Source organism: Triturus cristatus, chromosome 3_1 (assembly GCF_964204655.1).
Source record: "Triturus cristatus chromosome 3_1, aTriCri1.1, whole genome shotgun sequence".
In the NCBI taxonomy this organism is placed as follows: Eukaryota; Metazoa; Chordata; class Amphibia; order Caudata; family Salamandridae; genus Triturus; species Triturus cristatus.
Window position 1 is genome coordinate 657,971,325 of NC_140583.1, and position 27,998 is coordinate 657,999,322.

The following is a 27,998-nucleotide window of genomic DNA, read 5'->3' on the forward strand; positions in this document are numbered from 1 at the left end:
GCACTCTTAAAACCATGCACCCATAGAATCACCCACTCACACATCTATGCATAGAGTCACACACACCCTACCCACACAAACACTCAGGAACCCATACAGATACTGAGACAAGCAATCAATAACTCATATAGACACTTATATAGGTATTCACAAAACCATGCAGCCACTTATACACCAACATACATACACATACAAACATTTACACAGTTTAGTCACTAGTCTGCAGTAAGATACATTTAATGACTCACTTATAGAGTCAGTTACGCACCACAGAAAATCATCCATTTACACACTTGTACACCCACTTATTCTTCAACAGGCCTTTCCCTATATATATTAAACATATTAAAATTGTTCAGAAACACATACTCAATGGATGATGTCATCAGTGATGTCATTTGAGATGTCATCAGTGATGTCATGAGTGATGTCACTGACCACGTCATGAGTGATGTAATATGTGACGTCCTCAGCAGTGGATTGCGGGCGCGCGAGTTATAGTTAGCTGAACTAACTATAACGGGGGAATTTCAATGGTTTTGTACGAGTGAAATGTCCAGCTAACTATAACATGTGTGAAACCCATGTTTTTTTCAGTGAATATATATATATGTATATATATTCACTTAAAAAACCATAGGTTTCACACATGTTATAGTTATGCGCTTATAGATATTTATATGCTTTTAAATGCTATTTTCTCAGGAACTACTGAACAGATTGGCACTTCCCTGACCTGAGGACTACCTCTCTGCCAAATTTCAAGTAATTCTGTTCAGCCGTTCGGGCTGTACCTTCGACTAAAGGTCCTATGGAAAAATGCATGGGGAAAACGCGTTTTGGAACCCCCCTTTTTTCTCGGCCCCCGCTTGACGAATCACCCCGAGACTTTCAGGGTAGGAGCTGAACGGAGCACCCCATTAGTTTTGAAAATTTCGCGAGGATTCGTCAACCGGCGCCAAAGTTATTCAAAATAGAATTTTCAGATTTCCTATGGAAACTCGGTCCTAACTATAACTATCTACTGGCGACCGCCAGTAGATAATATATATATATATATATATATATAATGCTCCAAGTTGCCCAACAGCTTTGGCGATGCACTCCGGGGCCAACTATACCAACTAGACTCTCCAGTCAATGAGATGCGGCCTGACGCGTTTCGATAAACATCTTTCTCAAAGGCCGTTAATGCGTGTAACACGGCGTCTTGCGCCACACCTTTATTTAGATTGCTGCCTCCTGATAGGTTCATTATCAGCAGTCTTCCCAGGCATTCTGGTAAATGTAGTGTAGCGCTTTAATAAAACCCTTGGATGGGTGCCGTTTTGTCACACACAGTCACAGATGCCAACCCTGGATGGGCCTCAAATTCTGCTGAGTCTTTATTTCCGGTGCTGGTCCCTTCGGTAACACTGGGCACAATTTCCCAGCGATCGACCTGCACTTCTCTTGCGGTGGTGCACCCCCCGCGGCAAGGGCCTGCCGCGTGTAAAGATAATGCTCCAAGTTGCCCAACAGCTTTGGCGATGCACTCCGGGCCAACTATACCAACTAGACGTGATAAAGCTGTAAAGCGAAACGCGTTGATGTGGCGTGACCTTGCCCATTAAATCTTGCTGATTACACTCCTGCGTGTCCTGGTATTCTTTTGGATCAACAAAAGTTGGTAACGAATATATCTATATCTATATATATATATATATATATTATCTACTGGCGGTCGCCAGTAGATATTTATAGTTAGGACCACGTTTCCATAGGAAATCCGCAACATTCTATTTGGAATAACTTTGGCGCCGGTCGACGAATCCTCGCGAAATTTTCAAAACTAATGGGGCGCTACGCTCCGCTCCTACCCTGAAAGTCTCGGGGGGATTCGTCAAGCGGGGGCTGAGAAAAAAGGGGGGTCCCAAAACGCGTTTTTCCCATGCATTTTTCCATAGGACCTTTAGACACAGCTACAGACCGAACGGCTGAAGAGAGTTACTTGAAATTTGGCAGAGAGGTAGTCTACAGGTCAAGGAAGTGCCTTTTGTAGGTTTGGTGTAAATCTGTTCAGTAGATCCTGAGAAAATAGCCTTTAAATCAATATATATATCTGTGACAGCTTACGGTGCGCTTACGGTGCGCTTACGGTAAGCTTACCGTACGCGTACGGTGACGTGCGCGAGCGCGATTCTGATTGGCTGTTACATCTTAGTAAACATTCGAATCGGTCGAAACCAGGAAGCGGCGGCCGCCATTTTCTATCTCGCACTTTGAGGGGGAAGGTAAAAAACAAAGGGAAAAAACATGTAAAGGGGCTGTTTAGACTGCTCCGAACCACCTAGCCATGATGAAGGTGTCCCCTAAGAACCCCCAAGGCAAAAAATTCAATTTTAATTTTTTTTTAAAAATCGCCGATTACGCTTACCGTACGCGTACGGTAAAAAAAAAAATATCCACACTCTCCACACCCTGTGTGCAAATGGTGCCCGATCAGATATCAGATCAAGTAAAAAAGCAAACATTACCTTTCACAACGAAGCGCATAATATGTCCTCCATGTGCGCACGGTGCGCGAAGCGCATCGTGCGTACATGGCCCATCCAGCGTAACGTGGGCACGCGGTGCGCGTAGCGCACCGCGTGCCCACCGTTCGTGCACGGCACTAACTGCGTAAAGTGGGCGCGCGGTGCGCAAAGCGCACCGCGTGCTCACTGCGCGCGCACGGAACGAACTGCGTTAAGTGGGCGCGCACGCCACGAATGGCGTAAAGTAACTTAGCATTTAAAAAACCGTACAAATTCACTGAAAAAACCATAGGTTTCACACACGTTATAGTTAGGAATTAGCATTTAAAAAACCTTGCAAATTCACTGAAAAAACCATAGGTTTCACACATGTTATAGTTAGCTGGACATTTTACTGATAAAAAACCAATGAAATTCCCCCGTTATAGTTAGTGCAGGCAACTATAACTCACGCGACCGCAATCCTCTGCTGATGACATATGTGTCTTTATGAAAAAAAAATATTTGTAATATATGTATAGCTAAAATTTAATGGAAGAAGACATGGGCAAATAAGTGTCTAAATACAGTATTAGCATCAGCAGAGGATTGCGGTCGCGTGAGTTATAGTTGCCTGCACTAACTATAACGGGGGAATTTCATTGGTTTTTTATCAGTAAAATGTCCAGCTAACTATAACATGTGTGAAACCTATGGTTTTTTCAGTGAATATATATATATATATATATATATTATATATATCTTTATGATGCACAGATGTGGACTTAGGTATAGAAAATCTATAATTCCTTGTTGGCATTTTGTTCCTTGAGTTTTTTGGTAACAATACTGTGTGGCCACTCGTTATTCCAACCTCGAAACTCCGGATCTACACCTAATAAATCATTCTGAGTGACTCAGAATTTGCGGTTTTCCTACCCGAGAGTCTGAGTTTTCCTGCTCCGAATGAAGGAGACTGAAGTTTTACAATGAAAATGCTGATTTTACCTCTTATCAACCTACACTATTTCTTGGTGAAATGTGAAGGGGAACAATTTTGGATATGCATTAAATTACGTAAAATTTATAATCGAGTTTGCAACTGATTCGGGATTTTCATGGCTCGGGATGAGGCGATTGGAAGATATTCCAAATGGAGAGTGGCTGTCTGAAGGGCTGATTAAAGTTCAAGAACATATTTTGGAAATAATAAAAAACGTAAGCTGGCTTTAAAGAAACTACACTAACTCAATCAAGGAGAGATGGAAAGGGTACCCGTCCATGGCAGCAGACAAGAAGTGTGGATAACATGGCGATACATGTTTTGTTTTGCAAAGATAAACCATACTGGGTTTACGTTAACTAATCACAGACATTCATTGATTCCACTAATGCAGCCGAACCACTGCTTCGGCATTTCTAGGCATCCAAAAACAAGCTCAGACACACCAAATGCTCCGGCATTTGCGTGGGTCTGACAATAGCTGTGGAGCAGACAAATGTTCTTCATGTCCTGTTCCCATAGGAATAAAGAAACAGAACCAGTTCAAAGAGGAAGGAGACAGTAAAAAGAACACATGGAAATCACAGGCAAAAACACATCATGATAATATTACCAGTACTAGGAGGATGGGTATTTTATAAACTGCAGACAAAGTGCTGACATCTTTGTGTGGGGAAAAGGAAAAAAAATAGAAAACAGAAAAAGAAAAAAGAGACGCAAAAGGAAAGGAAATGGAACGGTCAAGCAATGGTTTTCTTAAAAATATATATTTCCTACATGAACTATTGTTGCCTTTGATTTTGAAAGTCATGCAATCACAATCAATCAGCATATTGAACATTGATTGGCATTTTATTAAGTATTTAGCAATGCGCAAACTGATAGAAGCCTTGTCTATCCAGGACCTATTTAAGAAACTTTACTAACAGTAAACATCAATATGAGAGTCGATTTTCACGCTTTTCCAGTCAGTCCTGAACACATGCTACTGCCAGCAAACAACCACCCGAGTTGTAGGTGGGTTCTGCAGTGGCAGCCTGCAAGGGAAGACAGCACCCTGTATGAAGGCTTCCAGAAGGACAAGCGCACCAGTGTTGAGGACCCCCCGGGGCATATTTACAAGCCTCTTGCGCCACTTTTGCGTCACATTTCCCATGTTAAAAGTGTCGCAAAAGTGGCGCAATCTGCCCCCCTGTGTGTAACTGCTGTACTGCAATGAATGCTACATTATATTTAGATAGATTAAGCAAGGTGCACACTTGATACTGCTCTAAATTTCAGGTTGAATATTAAAGACAGAGCTAAACCACAACGTATAGGATGGCATCGAGGGAAAACAAATCATTGCAGTAAATGTTTTTGTAGTAGCTTCTGTTGAACTAAAGCTGAAAGCGGAGGAAGCTGTGGTAAAAACACTCTTCCAAAAAAGACTTGTTTCAAGAAATCTTGCCTCTCAGCAGGGATCACAGCTAATTCGCACTCCAGGATGGTGTGCTTGCTGCACACAGAGAGTAAAGAAAAACTAAAATGGCAAAAGAAGGCATTACAGACAGCAAGCCCAGGAAAGAATGAACTGCAAACGAGTACGGCTCTGGAATAACAACTACACAGCCTATTGATGGAAGCGTGTGACTAAAGCAGCAAGACAAACAATAGGGAGAAGCTCTCTTCAAAGGCTAATAAAGGTGCACATACACTTCAAAGAAATGACTCACAGATGTTTCTGATTAAATTGTACATAGAACCAGAAACCAGAGGGATCAAAGGAGCCAATATGTAAGCACGCCCCAGTCAACCAGACAAAACGTGTGACCAGGTCTTCCATGTGCAAACCTGCACGTCCCCAGTGACCTATCCGGATGAGTCCTGAGGCGGCCCATCGATTTAAAAACTATATCTTTGATATGATCAAGCTGCTACATTTTCTTACTCTGCCAAATATATGATCAATGAAAGAATATTTAAAACGCTATTGAAGATACTCATATATACTCCCAAAATACTTGTGTAGTACACATCTACCAGTATACCTTAATCACTTTATTAAAGCTGTTGAGAAGGATAGTTAGTCCTGAAAAAGTACAACCCAACTTTTATTAATATCAACCATTCCCATTGTTTATTGGAAATTGTCTGCTAAGGGTTATAGCTAGCTGCATTTGATTTATGTCGTCAAGGGTGGAAGAAGCTCTCCCTGTCTGCCAGGGTCTCGGTCACACAAATGTGAGCACATTTACTAAAAGCCAAGCAGGCGCCGCTCCACGGCGAGTATACCCGCTAGTAGTGGATGCCTTGGCAGGTTTGGACTCACAGCCTCCGCAGCGGCCACTGCATCTAAAGATACATACATACAAGTACTGCTATGTTCACCAAAGGCATACATGGAGACAAAGTGGAAGCTTTGTGTCAATGTCCACCAATTTACCAATTCGTGGGTATTCTCCAGAATGTGCATGCCTAACTCTCCTGACACCATTCCTTCCCTTGTAGTGCTCACTTTCTCTACGAGTGGAACACGAGCATGATTCTCAACAGTTCGCTGCACAGGGAAACAGTAATAATTGGTCCTTAGGTCTTTTGGGCAGAATAACACAGCTCTGCAGCTAGGCAAGCCACCTTAAACCCTCCTCAATGTAAAGGCTTTTTGATTTAATTTATGGGTTTGGAATGCTATACTTTGACAAGTCATAATTACAGATCTTCAGTGGAAATGCCCCCCCCCCCCCCCCCGATCTAGCTGCAGTCCACAATTGCTGGACAAGGGTAGTAAAAACAGTTAGAAGCCAGGTCCATGTTTCTTGAACCTGTGGCAAATAAGAACTATTTATTTATTTATTTTATTTATTTATTTTATTTATTTGTTGGTTTATATAGCGCTAGAATCGACTCCAATGGAGTATCTCTGCGCTTTTCAGGAACCGGTAAGGCAAGAATAAGAGGAAAGAGGAGCTATATCTCATTCCTAAACAGCACAGTTTTTAGGAGTTTCCTGTAGGTAAAGTGTTCTTTACACTGTCTCAATGATAAAGGGAGTTTATTCCACAATGTGGGGCCTGTAATTGATAATGCTTTGTTCCCGTGTCTGGCTTTTTTTGCACGTGGGATCACCAAGAGGAGATTGTTGCTAGATCTTAATGATCGAAGTGGAGTGTAAGGAACAAATTTGTTTTGAAGATAAACAGGTCCTTGTCCATTTATACATTTGTGGATCAGGCAACATATCTTGAATTTTATTCTCTGACGGATCGAAAGCCAGTGTAATTGATCCAGGAGGGGTTTAGAAGCAGTTCTTGGGGGAACATTAAGAACAAGACGAGCTGCCGTGTTCTGAATGACCTGGAGCTTAGCCAGCACACCTTCATTGGCAGAGAGCAACAGGCCATTACAGTAATCGATCCTACTTAAAACCAGGGTCTGAACCAAGGTTCTCCTAAAGGAATCCGGTAAGAGGGGAAAAACTTTCCGTAACAAACTGATGGTATGGAAACAGATTCCTGAGGTATAATGAACATGTTGTTTGAAAAGCAGATCTTGATCCAAACGGATCCCAAGATTTTTCACAACCTGTTTAGGTTCGGGAACTATTCCTAGATCGAGTGGCCACCAGTCAGGAGTCCATAGCATTTTCGCCTCACCAAACAACATTACTTCCGTTTTACTGACATTACACTGGAGAAAGTTGGAAGACATCCAGTGTGCCACTGCCTTCATGCCAGTAGAAAAGGAACTTTTTACTTCAGCGGAGAGAGTCTTGAAAGGGAAGAGGAGCTGGGTGTCATCAGCATACGATACTGGAATAAAACCATATCTCCGCATCACTCTAGCCAGGGGCGCCACATATATATATTAAAGATGACAGACGGCTGCAGTCCAATGTGGTATTTCTTATAAAATAAGGACTGTGGCCTGAGCTGCTGTCATTTTTTGCTAGACTAGTTTGTTATATGATTTGCAGTTCATCACAACTGACTCAAACCAAAGAATCCCAAAACATTGTACCCCACTCTGACCAGTTTTGCAAAGGTCATAAAAGTTATTGAAAGGGTAAGTTACAAGAGGGGTCAAAAATATTGTTTCCCATTTTACCATCCATATAACTTGAATGGGAGTACTCAACGCAAAAAGTGCAGATTGGAACCTGTGCTAAGCCAGCATGCAGCCAGGTGCAGCAACACTGAAGAGATACCTAACTGCTTTGAACAGTATTTTACATAATAAAAAAATCATCACTACATATCTACCATTGATTTTAAAGTCCAAGCTTGAGAGCTGATTGGCTGAAAGCAGTTAAATTTTAAAAGTCATTTGAATCTGTAGGTACTAAGCTGGGTCCATGATGGATATTAGGGAAGATAGGTAGAACACCATGTTGGAAGTAATGATCAGTAGATCATGAGCTAATGAAGATATTATTTGCAAGTATATTTAGATTAAAAAATGTCAGAAGTCCTGAGATTTTCCAGTGAAGATACAGGACTAACATGAGCCGTGGTCCACCACAAAAGGTACCAGAAATGCATTCCCTCTGAGCAGAGGTTCCACTTGGACGGGGCAAACTAACATAGAGGGGGCACATATAGATAGTTGTTTGCACATCCGTATAACAAAGTTATAGTTTTGGGCTTGTATTCTCATTTCTAGTGTATTACTTCACATAGGTGGGAAATGGATTGATGTTTTACCCTATAATGTTCATACAAATGACTCCATTCAAAAAGCCAGCTACATATGTTGTTCCAACTTAATTTCAGCGTAGCCAAGCTTTACTATGTAATTGCTTGACTACAGTAACCATTCACTAACATGCTTTTCTGCCATGTTAACTCTGTAAACCGGAAGTGTCTATCTCTGAGTGGAAACGAGTGGCACCCATGGCACCCAAGACGAGGATCTTGTTCAGTAGAAACTGTGTAATGATGTTTGTTTCCTGAAGGTGGAATGCTCCAGTGAACTCCCCTCTGTGCCTGCTTGTGCTGTAATGAAACTTTACAAATATGTGACCGATTCCAGAAGCCTGTGTATTGAGGTACAAATGTCTGCTCTGTCTTGCCTTGGGGAGCTGCACTCCACCACAGGTATTGATGAGCTTCCTTACTCTTTTATTCTGCAATTTTAATTCACATTCTTATTTATACATTTTCGAACTCAACTGAAAACTAAAGATGGAGTTTTCTTCCACATTCTACACGCAAATGACTTAATCTACATGTGCAAGATATTCACTAAAGACGACCGTGCATTCCTAAATCCTTTTCCTCTTGCGCAATATTACTCCATGCCGAAGTAATATGACACACAGGAGAGGCTATCACAAAGCCACCCCGAGAGACAAATACGCAAACCTTGTGAAACGCATAAACAGTCCAACTAACCAATCAGACAAACGAATCGTCAATAGCTACCAGGAAATGGCCAACCTGGATGCCCTAAAAAGTGATCACTCCATGTCCCAAAGCAAGTGAGACAACCTCATCGAGTTCTTTGAGTCCAAAATCACAAGATTCTCCGAATCCATGTTCAGCACTCAGGAAATGCAACTTTACCCCATCTCATCTACTATGCTAAAGTCCTCCTTCCCCTCCTTCATTATGATGGAATCTGCAGAGGTTCCTAACCTGGTCATCAAAACAAAAGCATTCAAAGCTGCTATGGACCATTGCTTAGCTGCATGCCTTAAGCAATGATCGCTGCCTCTCATGGCAGATTCAGTTACTTTGATCAACGCCCAATCAATGCCACCCTAATTCCTGGTATAGTTACTGGCCCTCTGAAACATTACATTGTCACCCCCTTGCTTTTGAAAATAATATCTTGCAACCCTTAAAATCCTAGCCAATTAATGGTGCAGTTCCAGTTCCAACCTCCCTTTACTCAGTAAAATCCTGGAGGGGTTATTGATAAAACAACTTCAAGAGTATGTGGAGCATAACCACTTCCTCGGTGCTCATAAACCTAGATGCCACCCTTCTGGAGGAATCAACCCCATGTTGGTTAACATAGGGGAAGAGCTTCCCAGTGCAGTAAAATGCCATTGCTCACATACAATGGCATACCCCCTATGTTAAATTGTACACTTTATACAATTGCACATGCAGAAATGTCTGCACTTGGTAGCAATTGCATATTCACTTGTAATTCTGGGACTTCTGTGAATCCCCCAAAGGAACAAATCAAACACTCATGTGAGGATGCAAACCTCGCTCTTTTTTGTCAGTCGGGCCCAAATAGTGTAAGGTGATCATGGACAATTTCTTTCAAATATATAATGCTTGGGATCTAATGGTCAACTTTTTTTGGAATTTTTCTTTTCTTATTTTTTGAATGCCTAGAAACATTTGTGTAACACGTGAATCGGAATCATGATACTAAGCATCTGCTTATGAAAACTAATCTCTCATAAGAATATTTGTTAGGCGGTTTGAGTTTAGAGAATACGGATTCCAGTCCAGAAATAAATTGGGACTTTTGGCACCCGGTCCATTCTGTTTTTTTCGTTGTTTTCGTATTTCACTCTGCAAAATGAGACAGAGAAAGAATAGCGACAGTTCGAGGACACCAGCTGCTCTCTCCCTCATCCTTCCATGGCAGCTCTGTCTGCCGCAGATCCTCCTTGGATTGCAAACATCTTGACTGGAGCTAGGCGTCTCATTAAAAATGTTTTTAATCTTGCGTTGCGGAGGCTAACAGTGCCTACATACAGGGAGAAGGACAATTGATGCTTAGCAAACATTACTTTCTTTCACCCCTGTGTACAGAACGAAAATTCCTGCAAAATGTCCTTCCAGCTTGGGATAAAGTATCCCCAGTGTATACAGCAAGGATACTGCAAATCATTGGAGTTCCCTGACCTTGTAAAGGTCCCTCATAAGGTCACATCCCTCTGAGGATGCTTGAAATATACTTTTACATAAGTCAGGGTGTGTTTTATTTCTTGCAATAGGTGCCACATCATCACCATTCCCCAAAATGCATAAACTGTTGAGTCTCCTGCTTATTCTGAGTAAAGAGATCTTCTGATTGTAGATATGCAGAATAAATGTGGAACCTGTACTTGGAATACAAACATGGCAAAAAGTGGTTTGCAATTTGTTAAGAATACCTCTTTTAATTACTTTTTATGTAAGTTAAAAAAACCTGGGGGCTTATTTATACGAGCCATGCATCACTTTTGCGCCATGTAAAGTGGTACATGCGTGACGGAGGGCTCTCAATACGATATAGGAAGCCAGGTAAAGCCACCCTGCGTGGCTTTAAGTGGCCTCATAAATCTTCAGTAAGTCAACGCAGCGCAAATCGTTGCGTCACTTACTCTGCGCCCGGTAGGTGTTCCATGGGCATTGCGGTGGGTTTTCCGACGCAACACCCATGGATTTTCATGCTGCCCCAGATTAACAAAATCATGTAAACCTCATGGAAGCAGATTAAACAAAACCATTTAAAATAGGGTCCAAGGGGTATATATTTTAAAGACCCACACCTGATTTTATCCCCAGCACCAACTGAATGTATAACACACGAAACACAGGGGGTCTAACAGCCAAATTTGAGAGGCTACACTGTCGACCAAATACACAAACCGTCCATGATGACTGATCTTTTGATGGTAAAGTAAGAAGAAATAGTGCAACAAACAAAAAAGTGATTTAAAATAGGATGGAATGTCCTCCTTCTAAATACTTTATTCTACGGACTGGACACGCCTCCTAATTAAAAAATAGAACAGTGCAAAAGAAGACAGTGACAATTATCTGTCTACATAAGGGCCAACATGTTTCTGCCTAACGGGTATTTAATCCCTTGGCATTCGTCAGGGCCTCTGCTCGTATAATAGTTGCACTCCTAATAGTGAAATATAGAATTCACCACCATCACCAAAAACAAATTATAATAAAACTGGTTTGAAACGGTACAACCTGTAACAACCATGGACATTAACCCTCCGATTCACAATGATTACTGTGAATTCTGTGAAGGAAAACGTTATATCATTAGTACTGTATTCGATGCATCAGTCTCATGTGCATAGTGTGTCACCAAACCAACCAATAATGTGTGTCAGAAAATTAATTTTTATGCTTACCCTTTGTGGTAGGGCAATAGACCTCACCTCACCTGGACACTGCTCAGGTACTAAGAGGCCCCGCACTACAAACGTTATGGGTCTAACTTCTCTAGTTCAGGGTCTGACAGTAGTGATCCAGACAACACCAACACGGGCGCTCCTAGCTTTCCACAACGTGGGAGAGGTAGGGGGAACAGACCCTACTCATATGGCAATCAACATATTGATCCATACCAGCAATGGTGGCCACCCACCCCTTGGGGTTTTCCACCGAACCAACAGCCTTACCCTGTACCTCCACCTCCGCCGAATTTCCAAGGGTTTCCAAATGCCTACAATTCTCAACATTTTTTAGGGTTTGGCCCACGCCGACCAAGAGGCAAAAGGCGAGCAGCACAAAACACAGTTGTACAATGGGAAGACCAGACAGGCCCACATGCAGGTACACGGAGCCAGACTGCCAAGAACCAGAAAGCAGGCTTATCGAACAATCCCTCGTAGTCAACTTATCTAACAAGATACTAACTCCACTTGAAGAACAAGTACTGAATAAAGGTTTGGGTTTCGTCATGACGAATCATGGGGACCCATTCACTTTCCAATGCGAATTGAGTCAGTTTTTCAGGAAACTTAGATTACACTATCTCTTCAAGGATCAGATTAATGCTGATTGCGACACAAACACCGGTCTTAGACCAAAATCTAAATTCCAGCCACCTATTCACACGGTTCCTCCACAGGTCTTAGCCTTTGAGCAAGCTGTTGCGGGTGATATTGCTTCACTGTGGAGCACACCAGTCAGGTCATTTAACAACCTTACCAAATCAGAACAAATGACACTGAAATCACTTTCAGAGGATCATTTAATAACTATAAAGCCTGCAGATAAGGGCGGCTCTATAGTTATTTTAAATACCACGGATTACCAGACTGAGTGCTATAGACAACTAAACAATAGACAGGCATACTCTCCCTTGTCTACAGATCCTACAGAAGAGGTGACTAAACAGATACAGGATATGGTTGAAGAAGCTTTATCTGAGGGGTGGATCACTCAAAGTGAGGCGACTTATTTGGTTGCTAAACACCCAACCACTCATTATTTCTACCTTTTACCAAAGGTACACAAACCACAGAGGCCACCGCCTGGTAGGCCTATTATTTCAGGAATAGGGTCTCTCCTGGAGCCATTGTCAACTTTTGTCGATCATTTTCTGCGGCCAAATTGTACAGAAAATGCCTACATATGTGCAGGACACTAAAGATGTCTTGCGTGTCCTTCCAGAAATTGATTATGATATTGAAAGAGACCTCCTGGTCTCTTTCGATGTAGAATCACTGTATACTTCTATCCCTCAGGATGAGACTTTGGAAGTCGTAACATCCATCCTGAGGGATAGTATATGTGAAACTATCACCCCTGTACCATTTAAAATGGCTTTGGCAACTATAGCCATGAAAATGAATTTCTTCAAGTATGAGGACAAGCTGTTTCTCCAGATCTCGGGTACGAGTATGGGCAGCATTTTCGCGCCGAGTCTGGCGAATTTATACGTGCACCAGTTCGAACAACAACACGTACTGAAACCCACCAACCCCTTCCACACCTCTATTAGGTGGTGGAAGCGTTATATTGACGACGTGTTGGTGGTGTGGAGAGGCACGGTGGATTCCGTTAATTAATTCCACCAATGGCTAAACAGTAGAAACCAGTTTCTTAAATTCACCATGGAAACAAATAAGGAAAGAATTGCATTCCTAGATCTGTCGATCTATGTCACTACTGCAGGATTGCAGAGTGAACTGTACAAGAAACCTATGGCGCGGAACTCACTTCTCCTTTACGAGAGCTACCACCCGAAGTCCCTGCGCCAGAATCTACCATATGGCCAGTTCCTACGGGTTCACAGGAACTGCTCCAATAGAGAGGACTTTGAGGTGCATGCTAGGAATCTTTGTGGACAATTACGGGACAGACACTATCCTAATTCACTCATAAAAAGATCAAAAAAGAGAGCGGTTAACAACAATAGGGAGGCCCTCCTGGAAGCTCCAATCCCTAAACCACCTCTGACTAGACTCACTTTCGTGAACACCTTCAATACTAGAAGCAATGCCATCCAGAAGATTGTCAAAAGACACACGCCCAAAAGAGCTCCCTAGGAAACTTGGTGGAACACTGTGGAACCTTCCACCAGCTGTCGGGCATCACCCTTGCGGCATTTGCTCAGTCTGCCCTCAGACCAAACATACGAAGGAGATAGATATAGGCACCACAAGACCTTGGTTGCAGAGTAACTATAGTAATTGCAATAGTACCAATCTGATTTATATGCTTACATGTCCTTGGTCCACACGATATGTGGGTATGACGACCCGCAAAGTTCGCACCAGGATGTTGGAACACAAGAGTTCTTTTCGTTGCAAGAAAAACAACACTAAACTTACGAGACATTTCCTGGAGCATGCACATCTAGAAACGGATTTCCAATGGACTGTCCTGGAGAAGCCATATATACCCAGTCACATAAGTGATGTGTCGGGTTACCTTTTTAGAAAAGAGCAAAAATGGATTTATAAACTTCGGACAGATACAGAAGGATTAAATGATGATATTCCTTGGACCTCCCTGTAGCCTTGGCACTAGTGAGTAATAACTGGGATATACTGACTGTAATAGGGTGGGTCTATATAAACATGTTGTACATATTGATTCATGCCTGAATTACTTTGCTCACACTCTTCTCATAATATCACAAATAGGTTTGATTATGGGAGTTTTCTGACATACACTGGAGGGTGACATATAGCTATGCACAACCATTAGGATGGTTCCCACATTTTAAGATTTTGGAGCATCTGCATAGTTATGCCCATTGAATACACTCTGAGGCCACTCTTGGCTTACTACCTAGAGCATTTGTGTTCCCAAAAACAACATTGGAATATCACGGACCAATAGGTTGCAGTCATTGCACTACAAAGATGTCCGAAATGACATCATTGGGCAGCTGTCATTGCCCAATGACTGGTACTTTTTCAAAAACAACACATGGTCAATCGTGATTCTATGATATACAGGTTGGAGCCTTCAGAACTACAAAGATGGCCGATATGTTGTCATCGGGTAGTTCTGAGCGCATCTTCCCGCGTGATTTCGAGCGCAGTAGTGCGCTCTTGTTCCTAAGAAAATAAGCTCAAGCAGGCTTATTATTGAGAAAAATAGGCAGTGACTCACAACACTGGGGGCATTATAACATCATATGCACGTGAGGAATAATGACTGTTTAATGATTACCAGATCATAGTGTTAGGAACTACAAAGATGGCCGATATGACATCATATGGTAGTTCTGAGCACTTCCTCTCGCGAGATCTCGCGAGATTTCGAGCGTAAAGTAGAGCCCTTAGTTTTCTTTTCTTTTGAAAATAAAGACCAATAAGGCTTACTTCACAATAAATGTCTGATAATAGTGTCCTTGCCATTAATATATACCAATTGAAGGGACACATGAAAAGATCGCCACTATCTAGTATACATCCTAAAGGTGGAGGGATACTTCACTAACAAACCCTCACTAGACTATTTATACTAGCATCTCCTACAGATCGGTGCCTCCCCCAAGTCTCAGATGGGAGCTTGAGGTATCGACGGAAAGGTGAGCAGCTACCACAGAATATTTTTAGAATATTTTTAGCTATACTATGTTGTAAACTTTAGCAAATCACAGGTTTTGTAGATCAGTATGTTGTAAAATTCCTGAATGAGCATACAAGGGAGTTTTAATCTTCCTTAAAGTTTGGTGTCTTAGTCGAGTTTCTGGGTCATTTTGAGGCTTAGTACACTGAGTTTGGGGTGTTTATCTACCTCACATGTTTTGCCTCTAGATACAGGGCATTTGGTTATAGGAATGATCATAGGCAGGGTATAAAGCAAAAAAAATTCTTTATAGTACTTTGCCACATTCTTTTGTTTTCCCTACATCTTTGTAGTGCGGGGCCTCTTAGTACCTGAGCAGTGTCCAGGTGAGGTGAGGTCTATTGCCCTACCACAAAGGGTAAGCATAAAAATTAATTTTCTGACACACATTATCGGTTGGTTTGGTGACACACTATGCACATGAGACTGATGCATCGAATACAGTACTAATGATATAACGTTTTCCTTCACAGAATTCACAGTAATCATTGTGAATCGGGGGGTTAATGTCCATGGTTGTTACAGGTTGTACCGTTTCAAACCAGTTTTATTATAATTTGTTTTTGGTGATGGTGGTGAATTCTATATTTCACTATTAGGAGTGCAACTATTATACGAGCAGAGGCCCTGACGAATGCCAAGGGATTAAATACCCGTTAGGCAGAAACATGTTGACCCTTATGTAGACAGATAATTGTCACTGTCTTCTTTTGCACTGTTCTATTTTTTAATTAGGAGGCATGTCCAATCCGTGGAATAAAGTATTTAGAAGGAGGACATTCCATCCTATTTTAAATCACTTTTTTGTTTGTTGCACTATTTCTTCTTACTTTATCATCAAAAGATCAGTCATCATGGACGGTTTGTGTATTTGGTGGACCAAATCCTGATACAACAATAAGGTGCGGAGCTGAGTGTCCCACTGATCAGGGGACCAGCCTCATTTGCACATGGGTTTGGCCAAATGATAGGACTGATCATTGAGTCTAATTTGATGGAAACCCTTTACAATCTGTTGTGGATTAATCAGCCATTTTACGAATAATCTATGATGTACCTGTCTTCTCTATGCATGTAGTGTTAGCCTTTTTCCTTCTTTATCTTTATTAATACGTTATGTGTGTGCGATAAAGATATTTTGAGATCTTGTTGACTCAGTATCGACAGTGTAGCCTCTCAAATTTGGCTGTTAGACCCCCTGTGTTTCGTGTGTTATACAACCTCATGGATCGCCAAATCTGTACGCCTCCCGAGGTGAGGCGTAACAAGGAGAAATATGTATTTTTTCTCCTTGGGTTTTCCACTTTCTATGTGTGCTGAATTTTGCAGCAACATACAAAGAGGAAAACGCCTCACAAAAACAATCCTGCATGCATCGAAGGCACCCTTGCACCTTAGTGCAAAGGTGGCTATGTTGGCGCTTGGCTGCGGAAACGGAGCCAACGCAGGGGGAAAGGGCAGGAATGCACCATATTGCATGAATACACTGCATTCCTGCCCTTTCACTTTGGCGCCTTGTTTTGCTTCCCAGTGCCAAAATCCTATAAATGAGGGCCCTATTATCAGTTAGGATGCTTGGTAACAAGCAGGCGGCTGCCTGCTCGCATCCCTGAAAAGAAACCCCCTTTGCAATAAACAGGAATTGCATTATAAAGGTCTCCCTAAGGCCAAGTTTTCAGGTGGCTAATGTTCAAAAGAAAGGTACCTGATAAGCTTCCCATCCCTTTGACGGTTTCAATGGCAGAGGATACTTAGTCTGCTCAGGGATGATGCGCCTTTCACGCCCCCTGCTGGCTCTGGCAATTCTAATACCTGATTACAGTAGAGTAGTCTTATAATTGTCTTATTACAGGTGAGAAGTGGTTACAACTCGACTGTAAAAAGGAAATCAGACACTGGTTTTATACATTTAATGCAGACTTCCATATAGTCTAAACATAGTCATTACAATGCAAATATATCTCAAATTGTTCTGTGGAAATTTAAAGACAGCCACATGCTTTCTGCAGCAAAGCGTGCTTAGGAAGAATTATTTGATTGAGACAGTCATCTTCAAAATCCCACTGTCTTTAACCCATCCATTACCCCTTTCTAACCTGTGAATTATTAGTGGAACATCACCAACAGCAAAAGAGGGAATGGCCAAAAAAGGGATTATCCTGCATGCCTTTCCATGGGACGAACACAGTGGGGCCTGCCTGATAAGAAGTTGGACTTCCTTCTTGAGTTGAGACAAGCCAGTCTAGTTGAGACAAATGCATTCTGCCCCACGGGGTGTTCAATCTGATACTATGAAGGGATCATATGGTCGTGAATCTGGGGTGAATCTGGCTGTGTCCGGGTTCATTCAGTCTCCACAGGAGGCAGATGCTCTTTCCAAAGGAGATGCTATTTGTCACTTTAGGGTTACAACTGTAACCCTATATGGGAGCACAAAAGCCAGGCGGTGTTTATCTACCATTTCTTCCTGCAACATAAGCACTTTTGTCTAGTTTCATGTGCTTTGCAGGATCCCTGATTGAGACTGTTGATTCACCCCATCGTGCTTTTGCTTGTCACTACTACTTCTCTTGGGGGTTGCCTCCTAGAATCCTCATCTATGATGTTACCAAACAGCACTTATGCAGGTCTATGCTCATTTCTGATGCAAGTGGTTGGCTGAACCCAGACCATTGCCAACTGACCCTATTTAACAACCTATGGTGCCACCGTGCTTTGTGCTATGATTCTTAACCCAAGTGTCTTTCTCCACCAAGGAAAATACATGTTCTACTTCTTGTGTTCCCTGTCTATCTTCTAACACTGATGGTACTCGGTGGCACCGTGCCCACCCGCACCCTTTACAACTCTGCTAGGCCCTGGGCAGCTGTGCCAGGCCCTGGACAGCTTGGAAAAAAAGAAAAAAAAAGTATATCCAGATTTTTGTCCCATGATTGCTGTGCCACAGGGTTAAAGGTGCACCTCATTGATGAAGCCCAACAAGACTGAAACCTGTCAAGTCTGAAACTGGTCTCAGGTTGATTGTATACTCATTTAGAGTGGTTCCTACTGAAGCAAGACCAAGACTAATTTGCATATGGTTCCTCACCTTGTGGAGTGGTGAAGTGGGGAAAACACAATGGACTAAAGTGTGACCTTAAACAACTATCAGTGGCTTAGACTCGCAATCTTTCCACCCCTCACATTTGGTTGTTTTAATGGGCAGCACTTATCCACCCAATCAGACCCTGTATAGTACAGTACCCAGACTTCTATGGTCTGGACAATTCTCTGCAATGCCTGCCATGCTGCTGACAGTTCTCTGTCCCTCTGCTAGGCCCTGGATAGTTCTCTGTCCACCATGGTAGCCTCCTGACAGATTTCTGCCTATTCAGAAGGAGATTTCTCCTTGTGAGAGCAAGTTAACCCTTCTAGGATGATACACTGCCAATGTATCCAGACTGCAGAGGGCGCAGGATTCCAAAACATGGGACAAACTCTCTCCTCAAGAGTTGTAACAAGAGATGACAATGGAGCTAAAGGGAGTGAGAAAGAGCGATATGGAGAAATATATTTTGAGAGAGAGAAAGAAAAAGCAAGAGAAAGGAACAAAGAAAGAGAGAGAGAGCGAGAGAGATAGCAAGTGAGAGAAAGAGAGAGTGGATTAACCAAGCTGATGAGTTTTCAGCTCTGGATCTCGCATAGCTTTTGGAAGTTGGAGGACAGAGAGGGTTCAATTCTACATCATTCATTATATGTGCTTGTGAGTTATGTGGTCACAGGTGATGATGGTAGGCAGATGTGTACTTGAGCAAGGATCATGCGCATATGTGATATACTATTTGCAAGTAGGAGGGAAATACACGTGCAACAGTTTTGTACAGGTGTCAAACATATGTGAGGGTGTGTAATATGTGTACAGGTTTGATGTACGTGAGCAGGTGTAGTTTTTGAGTCCAATGATCCTATAAAAGCACACTGTATACGAGAGAAAACATTTGACATATAACACTATATATGCTTATATAATAAGCATGTCCAATAACATTTAGCAGACACATGGGGCATATGCACTAGCAATGGACTTTCATGAGTGTGAAATACACATGTGCATGAGGAGATAAGGGAGTGTGTGTGATGATTCCTGGGCTCCCCGGTAATACGTTTGGGATTGAACATGCTGGTACCTTCTTGATTTTCTTGATATCGCTGTCGTCATCACTGGGTGAGAGGGTCTGGGTGGACTGTATGCGCTCGTTGTCCTTCAGTAAAGAGGCAATCTGTAAAAAAGAGGGAGAGCGTGAGCCGGGGTCTTACACTATCTCACACAAAACACAGTATCATACACAAAACACACAGAGAGCTCTGTTCACCATACATAGAATGCACTAGCCATTACACACTGCTCACTGGCTATTTCACACAGAACGCGCTGACCATCACACACAGACCACCAAGACAGCACAGAACAATGAACCAGAAGTGTAATGACAACTACACACAGGTCCATGGCATCACAAACAGACCATCACACTCAGAGCACACTGCCTTTTGGGACAGGAGTGCCCCAGGCATGATAACTGGAGATGTACCCCTGCCTTGAGTGACAAGACTGCACCTGAAACTGGCATCCTGACTTCATTCTGTTGGCTCAGCTGACATGCTGTTCAAACATTTATTTATTGCCGTCAGCATAAAGCCTTGCAATATAAAAACACGTTTTGTACAGTACACCAAGATTGCAATATCCATAAAATCCCAACTCTGGACATTGTTTAAAACACATTCCGACAATCATCTAAGGATACTACAGAGGGCATAAAACGATCACAAATTACATCCAATTTTGAAGACTACCATGTGCTATTACTATATGATTAGAGTGCTAACAAATATTAATGCACAAGCATACTCAGCAAGCAAATGAGACGATTGGCCCTATTCCCCTGTAGGGTGTGATACCACCCGATATCTACTTTTTAGCCACACTTACCATAAATAGGCAGAAACTGAGATAACGATTGAGGTGTCATCCTCCTTAAAACAGAGTACCATGGCTTCCTCTGCTAGCCAGGTACCCGTTAGCCTAAATCATGGGAGGAACCACCATCTATGTTCATGGGTAAAATTAGTGCAAAACAACATAAAGTGTGTCACAGTGGCTTTGCCAACTACCAGGAAGTCACACTAAATGCTCACCTTTGGATTTCCTCCATACAGGGCTAGATACACCTTAGTAGGGAAAGTCCCCAATCCAAATCTTAAACGTAGGGTACGTTTCAGGTCTGTATATAACCCATCTAAATACTTCTCAAATCTGGGAATCAACTTTTGGGTGAGATATCTTGCTGCTTGGCTTTCTTCTTGTGTATTGGTTTCAAGATCTCCTTTGATATAAGACCAATACCGCTTCTTGACAAATTTAATTGAGCCTGGAGCATTTGGGTTGAATCCTTTCAGCAATGATCTAGCTATAACTGTGTTAAAGGATTAGTAACATGATAAAGACAGTTTCTATCACTCCCCACCTGAGTTTTCAACCATTTCTTGGATTGATTTTAAATACACTGGTGCTCAGGTATTTCAATGCATTAACATCTCGTATAGTGTAGGCTTCAAGGACGTCTGGGATGCTATAGTAGGCATGCCCAATTCCAAATACAATGGGTTTCCTTGTCCTAAAATCAACAGGCATCAAAGGAAGTTGTTTTCTTCTACTTGGAGCTGTTTCAGTCTACCACATCACCATAGCCGAGCCCCATATGGAGCTGCAGCCACAGCTTTCTGATATACTGAAATAGGTTTCCGCTGAGGCCTCAGCCTGTCCATGGTGATTTCAAGGTCCAGAACCTGCTACGTGACCTGGAGGGGCACACCAATCATGCACTCCATACTGAGAAAGGTCTACTGTCCATGTCCTGGGTTGATGACATGAAGCATTGCTGGCAGCATACGAATTTCTGTAGGTTGATGATAGTGAAGAGGCCTTTTCTCTGGTTCAGGAGAAGCGAAGTGCCCACCAGCCCACTTGTGTAAAATTTGGCTAAATGTAACACCCAGACACATGCGCTGAAATCCTGTGCATGTGTCAAGTGCATGTATTTAATGAATGGATGGTAGGAAGACTCCATGTTGTGGTGAGAGTATGATTGCTGGGGCCAGCAGGATCTATTTTTGATAGCCCCTGCTTTGACATGGCTCAAAATGGAAGACGGAATATAGCTTCCCCAGACAGTGGATGTGTGCTGAAAGCATCCCTGGACTGGAGCGAGGAGCCTTAGACAGTGAGGTGTGGTTGGATGGAGACAGGTCAACATGCTGATTACTCCTTCCTGAGCACTGCCATTTGATTGATGGTAGGGAGTGAATCAGCAGACTCCAATGTTCCAGATGAGAAAGTGTCTAGGCGGGGACTGCCCTGTTGCCTTACCCTGATTTCAACTCTAGGAAGGTGCAACACGGTCTTCACACTTCACTGTGCCTGTGTTTTGGATCCTCCTTCTTGGAGCCGACACTACCGGCTGTGAGTGCCATATACTTTCCCAAAGGTTGAGTCTGCACTTCAGCCAGAAAGTTAAATTTGAAAGAGAGCCACCATAACCCAGAGCAAGGGCTTTAGACAGTGGATCAACATCACCTGTCTGGAAAGTGAATATAAATTTGAAAGCCATCTTACCTTGTTCCATTTTCAAGTTCTTGACCAAGGAAGGGAGTGCTCCACAGAGTACTTGAAGATCATGCTGTGAATCCAGGGCTGGCATCTGTCTGACATTCAGTCTCACAGAGCTCAGGGGACATCGCCTGAAGCCAGCACAAATTAACGGAGAAGCTGCGGGTCTGCCTAGAGACTAGAAGCCCACATGCTGGGCTGGACAGGGAAGGAGAGTGCCTGGCCCTACAGGCAGAGAGAATGCCCAGAAGGAGAAACCCAGCTGTGTTCTTGGGTGCGTACTATCAAGAAGAGCCGACTTGTGCTGTCAATGCAACCATTGTCAGCTTGAGCTGTCAGGGGTCATGCAGCCTCCCTGCGAGGTCCATGTGGCGAACTGCATGGAGCATTGACACGCTATAAGTGACAGCGTGTAATCCGGCACCACTGCAGTATAACTAGAGAGACCTGTTCTGCTGTTGCCTCAATGTTCTGCAATCCTGACAACACAGCTGTAGCAGAGGACCCTCTAATGCATAGGTCTTCAAACTGTGGGGCGTTCCCCCCTGGGAGGGCGCAGAACCCCTTCAGGGGGGGCGCGCACTTCACCACTTTACCTTCTATTGTTGCTTCCAGGCGCGAGTCGTGTATCTCAGCCCGGGCTGCTGCAGCTCCAGCTGCTGGGGGCTCGGCTGAGAGTGTCTGGAGTCACAGGTCTTTAAAGGCCAGAGGCGCAACAATTTCGGGGGGGGGAACTAATTCTTCCAGCAATAGGAAGAGTGGAGATGCAGGGGCTCTAAGAAGGAGTGAAAAAACAACAATGCCTCGTTAACGCGTAAATGGTCTTTTAAAGACCTGTGAAGTTCTGGGGTACGGCTGGCAGCTCCAAAAACTGTGTGTGCGCCCAGGAAGCTGTCTTACCCCGGGTTGACACACATGAAGGGGGGGGACAGGGGGAGGGGTCTGAAGCCCTTTGAGCACTTTGGACATTGCACACCTGATGTGAAGGCATTTGTATCCCCCAGGTCTTAGTCAGATGCCCCTTTTTTGGCGGGACCCTTATCTTGTCAAAATACCCCACTGGGCTCAGCATCTACCTCATCCCTCTGGTCTTCACAACTGCAACTTGTCAAAAGAGTATGTCTTTGTTCTGCATTTCTCTTATCTCTGATCCACACTTTGGGGACCCTCCTGCATCCACGGGGTGTGTCCGAACTGCGACCCTTTGCAACTCGAAACTGGTCAGACAGGAGGTCCTGTATGTTTTTTAAGGCCTTTGACATGGCTGCAGCCACTGATTCAGATACTGTCAATTCTCACATGATGATAAAATCCGTGTCCATACCATATCTCACTGTTGTGTCCTGCCTCATGTACCCATGCTCTTCAGCCATGTCTGCGTGGAGGTGAGTGACAAAGGGGGACTAGGGATTATCAGTGTTCAGCAATGCAATCAGACCCCACGGCCCTAGATGCTGTTGAAACTTTCAGAGAGGGCAGAGATTGAAATGGGACAGCTCACAGGGTAGACTGCCCACTGGAGCTCTCCTCAATCCATGCGATGTCTAAAACCGGAAGCGTGGCCTTCTGCTGCAACATGTGCTGAGGAGGTGGCACCTGGCACCTGTTGCAGCATCACTGTAGCAAACCACAGTCACACCCACACTGGCTCCACGTCAAAGTGGGTGTTGCACACTACCTAGAATGAGATGCCAACAGATTTTATTCCAGAATCAAAGATACTTCTTTTTCTGATATCTTGTTTAGTGGCAAGGACGTGGCACAACAGCCAGAGCTGATGACTGTAGAGCTGGGAAACGAGGTTCAATTCTTGATGTCTGCTCAACATCCTGTGATTCTTGGCAAATCACTTAATCTCCCTGTGCTTACAAAAAATGAATGTGTGCTTGTGTAATGTAAAAGATGCTCCTGTAAAGCGCTCCAATACCTTTGGGTCATGTTCGCGCTATATAAAACTGCAAAAAATATATTACACAATTTTGTGAGCGCTCCCGTTTACAGGTACTGCTCAAGACTGGAAGTGGAGCACAACCTAAGGATGGCAGAAGCAAGAATCCATCCACACATTGACTGTCTCTGTGGAGAAAAACATGCACTCCCACACCTGTGTTTTGGGAGTGTTTTTGCTAATCTATCCTAAATGTTGTGTTTTATGTGAAAAATAAAGCACCAATGTAATTTTTTGTGCTAATTTTTTTCTTGGATACTTTTCATTTGAACTTTAGAATAAGCACAGGCTCAACAAAAACTTCAGTTTACTAAACACTCTTACTTTATTTAATAGTATTTGCCCTATACGACCTGGGCTCTGCAGGAGGGAATGGCCATCAATGATGCAGAATACCAGCTTCCAGAACATTTTTGTCAGGTGGTGGTGGCAGCGGTAGGTGGGGGGGGGCTCGACGTGTAAAAAGGTTTAGATGGGGGGGGATCGACCGACAAAAGTTTGAAGTTTGAAGACCTCTGCTCTAATGGCATGGAGGTCACTACTGCCAAAGATGGACGACCGTTGCCAACGCCTGCCATGCTGTTCATTGTCAGGCGAAAGATCCAAGAGGCCGGGCTCGGCTCATGATTCGGCTGTTTCTGGTCATTGTATGACCACAAACAGCACACCACCAGTTTCTGCATTAACCCACGTCCCAGCAAATAGGTAACACAGGTCTGACATGAAACACAGTGACAGCCTCTATCTTGTACTCAAAAAGACAAGGCTGAAGGTTAGGGTAGGATTCTTTATTGCCATTTTGCCCTCTTTTAATCAAGATCCGAACAAACTAACTGATAGGCTGCCAAACATGATAGTTGAATAGTGAGCCTGCTCTTGATCCTGATTCTTACCACAATCATTCATCTCTGATAGGATGCTGTAGATATCATGGGCAGCATAGGAGCTGTGCTAATCCAATGCAGATGATGTGAGAATTGTCATACTAGGCTGCAGCCCCATAGATGCCGTCGTAGAACCCTATAGCTGAATCCTTCATTACTTTGTGTAGTATTTCATTTTGCTGTGTATTAGAGTACTTCTATTTTTACTAAGACTATTTGAATTCAAAGTCACAGCCCCTCTTCACTACCTCCCTGAAAAAGCTTTGATTGCTCACTCTGACTACCCTGACAGTCAATCATAAAAAGAGTGCATGTACTTGGCCCAGTTTTCAGAGCCATAGTAGGATAAACCGAATGACACCATAGGAGTAACAACCCCAACCACGTGGCAGCCCCTTCTGCCTGCGCTGTTAAGACAACCACTGTCGAAAGGAGTCTGACACTGCCTATCAAACAAAGCGTGCACTGAACGTCACACACTGAGGGCACAGGCCAATCCATTCAGGCAGCACTGGTGATCACACCGAGAGAGCACATGCTACTCCACACAGAATACTGGGCATCTGAACTAAGTCTACAGGCCGTTGCACACAGAGCGGACTGGACATTAGCCACAAGATTCTGGCCATCAATACACAGGGCATTGTGGCCATGGCACACAGAACTCATTGACCATTGAACGCAACGTGCCTTGACTTTCACCCACAAAGCAAAACCAAGCAAGGGAATGATGGACGGAGTGTTAAACATTGCAAGCAAATGCTTGTTTCAGGTCCAGGGAAGACATGGCTTGGCAGTTCGGGCTGCACTGTTCCCATAAGGCACAGGGTCAGACTGATTTGCATATGGCCATGTCTGAACTGGGGTGGCGGCGTGAGCTAAAGAATGATGATGGATTGAACCCAGATCAGTTGACTGGGGGTGAGTGCTTGCAAAGTACAACACTCCATCCATCATCCCCTTTGGTTTTGCTTTGTTCACCCTAAGTTGGCAGGGTATGCCCAGATGTGGGTCCCTTGCTCACTTTGCCACTGGATTCAAGCTAGTCTGGCTGATGACGGCTGATTAGCCAGAAACCGGTCCCAGGATGCTTGTTTCTGGTCCAGGGAAGGCATGGCTTGGCAGTTCGGGCTGGACTGTTCCTATGAAGCACAGGGTCAGACTGATTTGCATATGGCCATGTCTGAACTGGGATGGCGGATTGAGCTAAAGAATGATGATGGATTAAACCCAGATCAGTTGACTGGGGGTGAGTGCTTGCAATGTTCAACACTCCGTCCATCATTTCCTTTGGTTTTTGTTTTGTTCGCCATAAGTTGGCAGGGTATGCTCAGACGTGAGTCCCTTGCTCACTTTGCCACTGGATTCAAGCAAGCCTGGCTGAAGACGGCTGAAATGCCAGAAACTGGTCCTAGGAAGCTTGTTTCCGGTCCAGGGAACACATGGCTTGGCAGTTCGGGCTGGACTGTTCCCATGAGGCACAGGGTCAGACTGATTTGCATATGGCCATGTCTGAACTGGGGTGGCAGAGTGGGCTAAAGAACGGTGATGGATTAAACCCAGATCAGTTGACTGGGGGTGAGTGCTTGCAATGTTCAACACTCCGTCCATCATTTCCTTTGGTTTTTGCATTGTGTAGACTGGTTCAATTTATGTTGGAAGATTATTCTGAAATTCTACTCCCTAAAGCCACTTGCCCAACCTAGCTTTTGTTACTATAGAATGGACTTGTGTGTGGCAGCAGCAAGACGTTAGAGATGCTGAAAAAGAGGCAGAGTTGCAAGCAACGTTTCTAATCAGACTTGTTTTGCATCATAAAGAGTAACTAAGTTGAGATCCTGCTCTGTCCTCCTGCATCCTTCCATAGTTGTGGTGGTTGGCAGAACCAGAGACTCTGAGCCACAGACCAGCTTCATCAATCTTGTACCATTTGTATACATAAGAACATGCCTATATGCATTAGTCAGAAGCATATAGCACTATCAAATTTGTTGTAAGAAGGGCTGTGAACTCTGTTCACAGAGTTTGCAGAGTTTTCTACACTCCAAGGAGCGCACTGAGTTACGCATGCTACGTTAAGTTGATGAGCATGTGAGGAAAATCCAACGCTAGACCAAGTGCCTGTGAAATTTCTCAACGCGGGTGGTCACGGATGGTCGCGACCGTTTGCACTGAGAAACCTTTGGTTCGCGTTGAAGAAGCTGCCACTTGAGTAGAGCATCTACTCTGGCGGCAGAAAGAAGCAGCACACTCTTACACTGCACACGGTGCCATTCACACTGATTTTCCAGCACGGGACAAACACCCAACACTAAAAATCAGTGCAAATGGCGTGACATTCCGCACTCCGCCAAGTTTTTGGCCACTTTGCAGAGTTCCGCATAGATGAACTCCGCATTCTCCACCCAGGCCTAGAAAGGACTACAGTAGAGCAATCTTCTGTCTGCCTCACACCAGTGGAGTCACAGCAGATAATACATTAAGATGAACCAGGCTTACTGTGCCAGCCTTGGCCTGAAGGCTAACACTAAAACTGGGGTCTGGGTTAACAATGGATTGTGTTTGTGAACGGCTGCTTTACCAGGTACCCTCCTACAAAATTATTGAGGCAACGGACAACGGCATATGCACCAGACTGATCTTGAATATACTCATACCAAGCACCTTGCATTCAACCGTAACACAGTAGTCGGAAAGACCGAATTCAGGCTCGATTAAAACGGAGCCAAGGCTTTTTTGATGCATAACCCTTTGATTTTTAAATCCTTCCACCCTCACATGTGTACAGCACAGAGCCACCCCACCATCAAGGAAACCCTGAAGAATAACAGTTTGAAGGAAGCTTTAATAGTGGTCTTGTCCCGACTGTTTATTAATACGCGAATGGCTACTCCCTGTTCGGCACGATTGATGAAATCAGTGCAGTAACCCTCACACACTTGCTTCCCTCCATCAGGCCGACTTAACTGCTGACCCAGGGTGACGCCACGCCCAGGGCAAGGCTTGAAACTGAAATCAACCCAGGCAAAAATGTCCAGATCAGAACCTCGCTGCAGGAGGCCCACTGGGAAAATGCCATACCGGCAGAATGGAAAGTTGGGCCATGGCCATGCGCTACCAACTCCATGCCTGTGGAGGGGCGACTCATGCAGGATTGTAGATCCCAGGATATGCACCTACTCAGCAGTCTACAAACTGGGGGTAAACTGCTCCTTCACGTGGGGCAACATTGGCCAGCATTAGCGCAGTCTGCATTA

At 43.7% G+C, this 27,998-nt stretch overlaps 1 protein-coding gene across 1 annotated transcript in view; it reads right to left on the reverse strand.

The window, feature by feature from the left end:
- RASGRF1 (Ras protein specific guanine nucleotide releasing factor 1) overlaps nt 1-27,998 on the reverse strand; it is a 727,100-nt gene that overhangs the window by 480,734 nt on the left and 218,368 nt on the right. Inside the window, exon 4 of the mRNA XM_085644699.1 lies at nt 19,427-19,519. Within this exon, the coding sequence (XP_085500825.1) occupies nt 19,427-19,519 (93 nt within the window). The remainder of the gene's footprint in view (nt 1-19,426; nt 19,520-27,998) is intronic.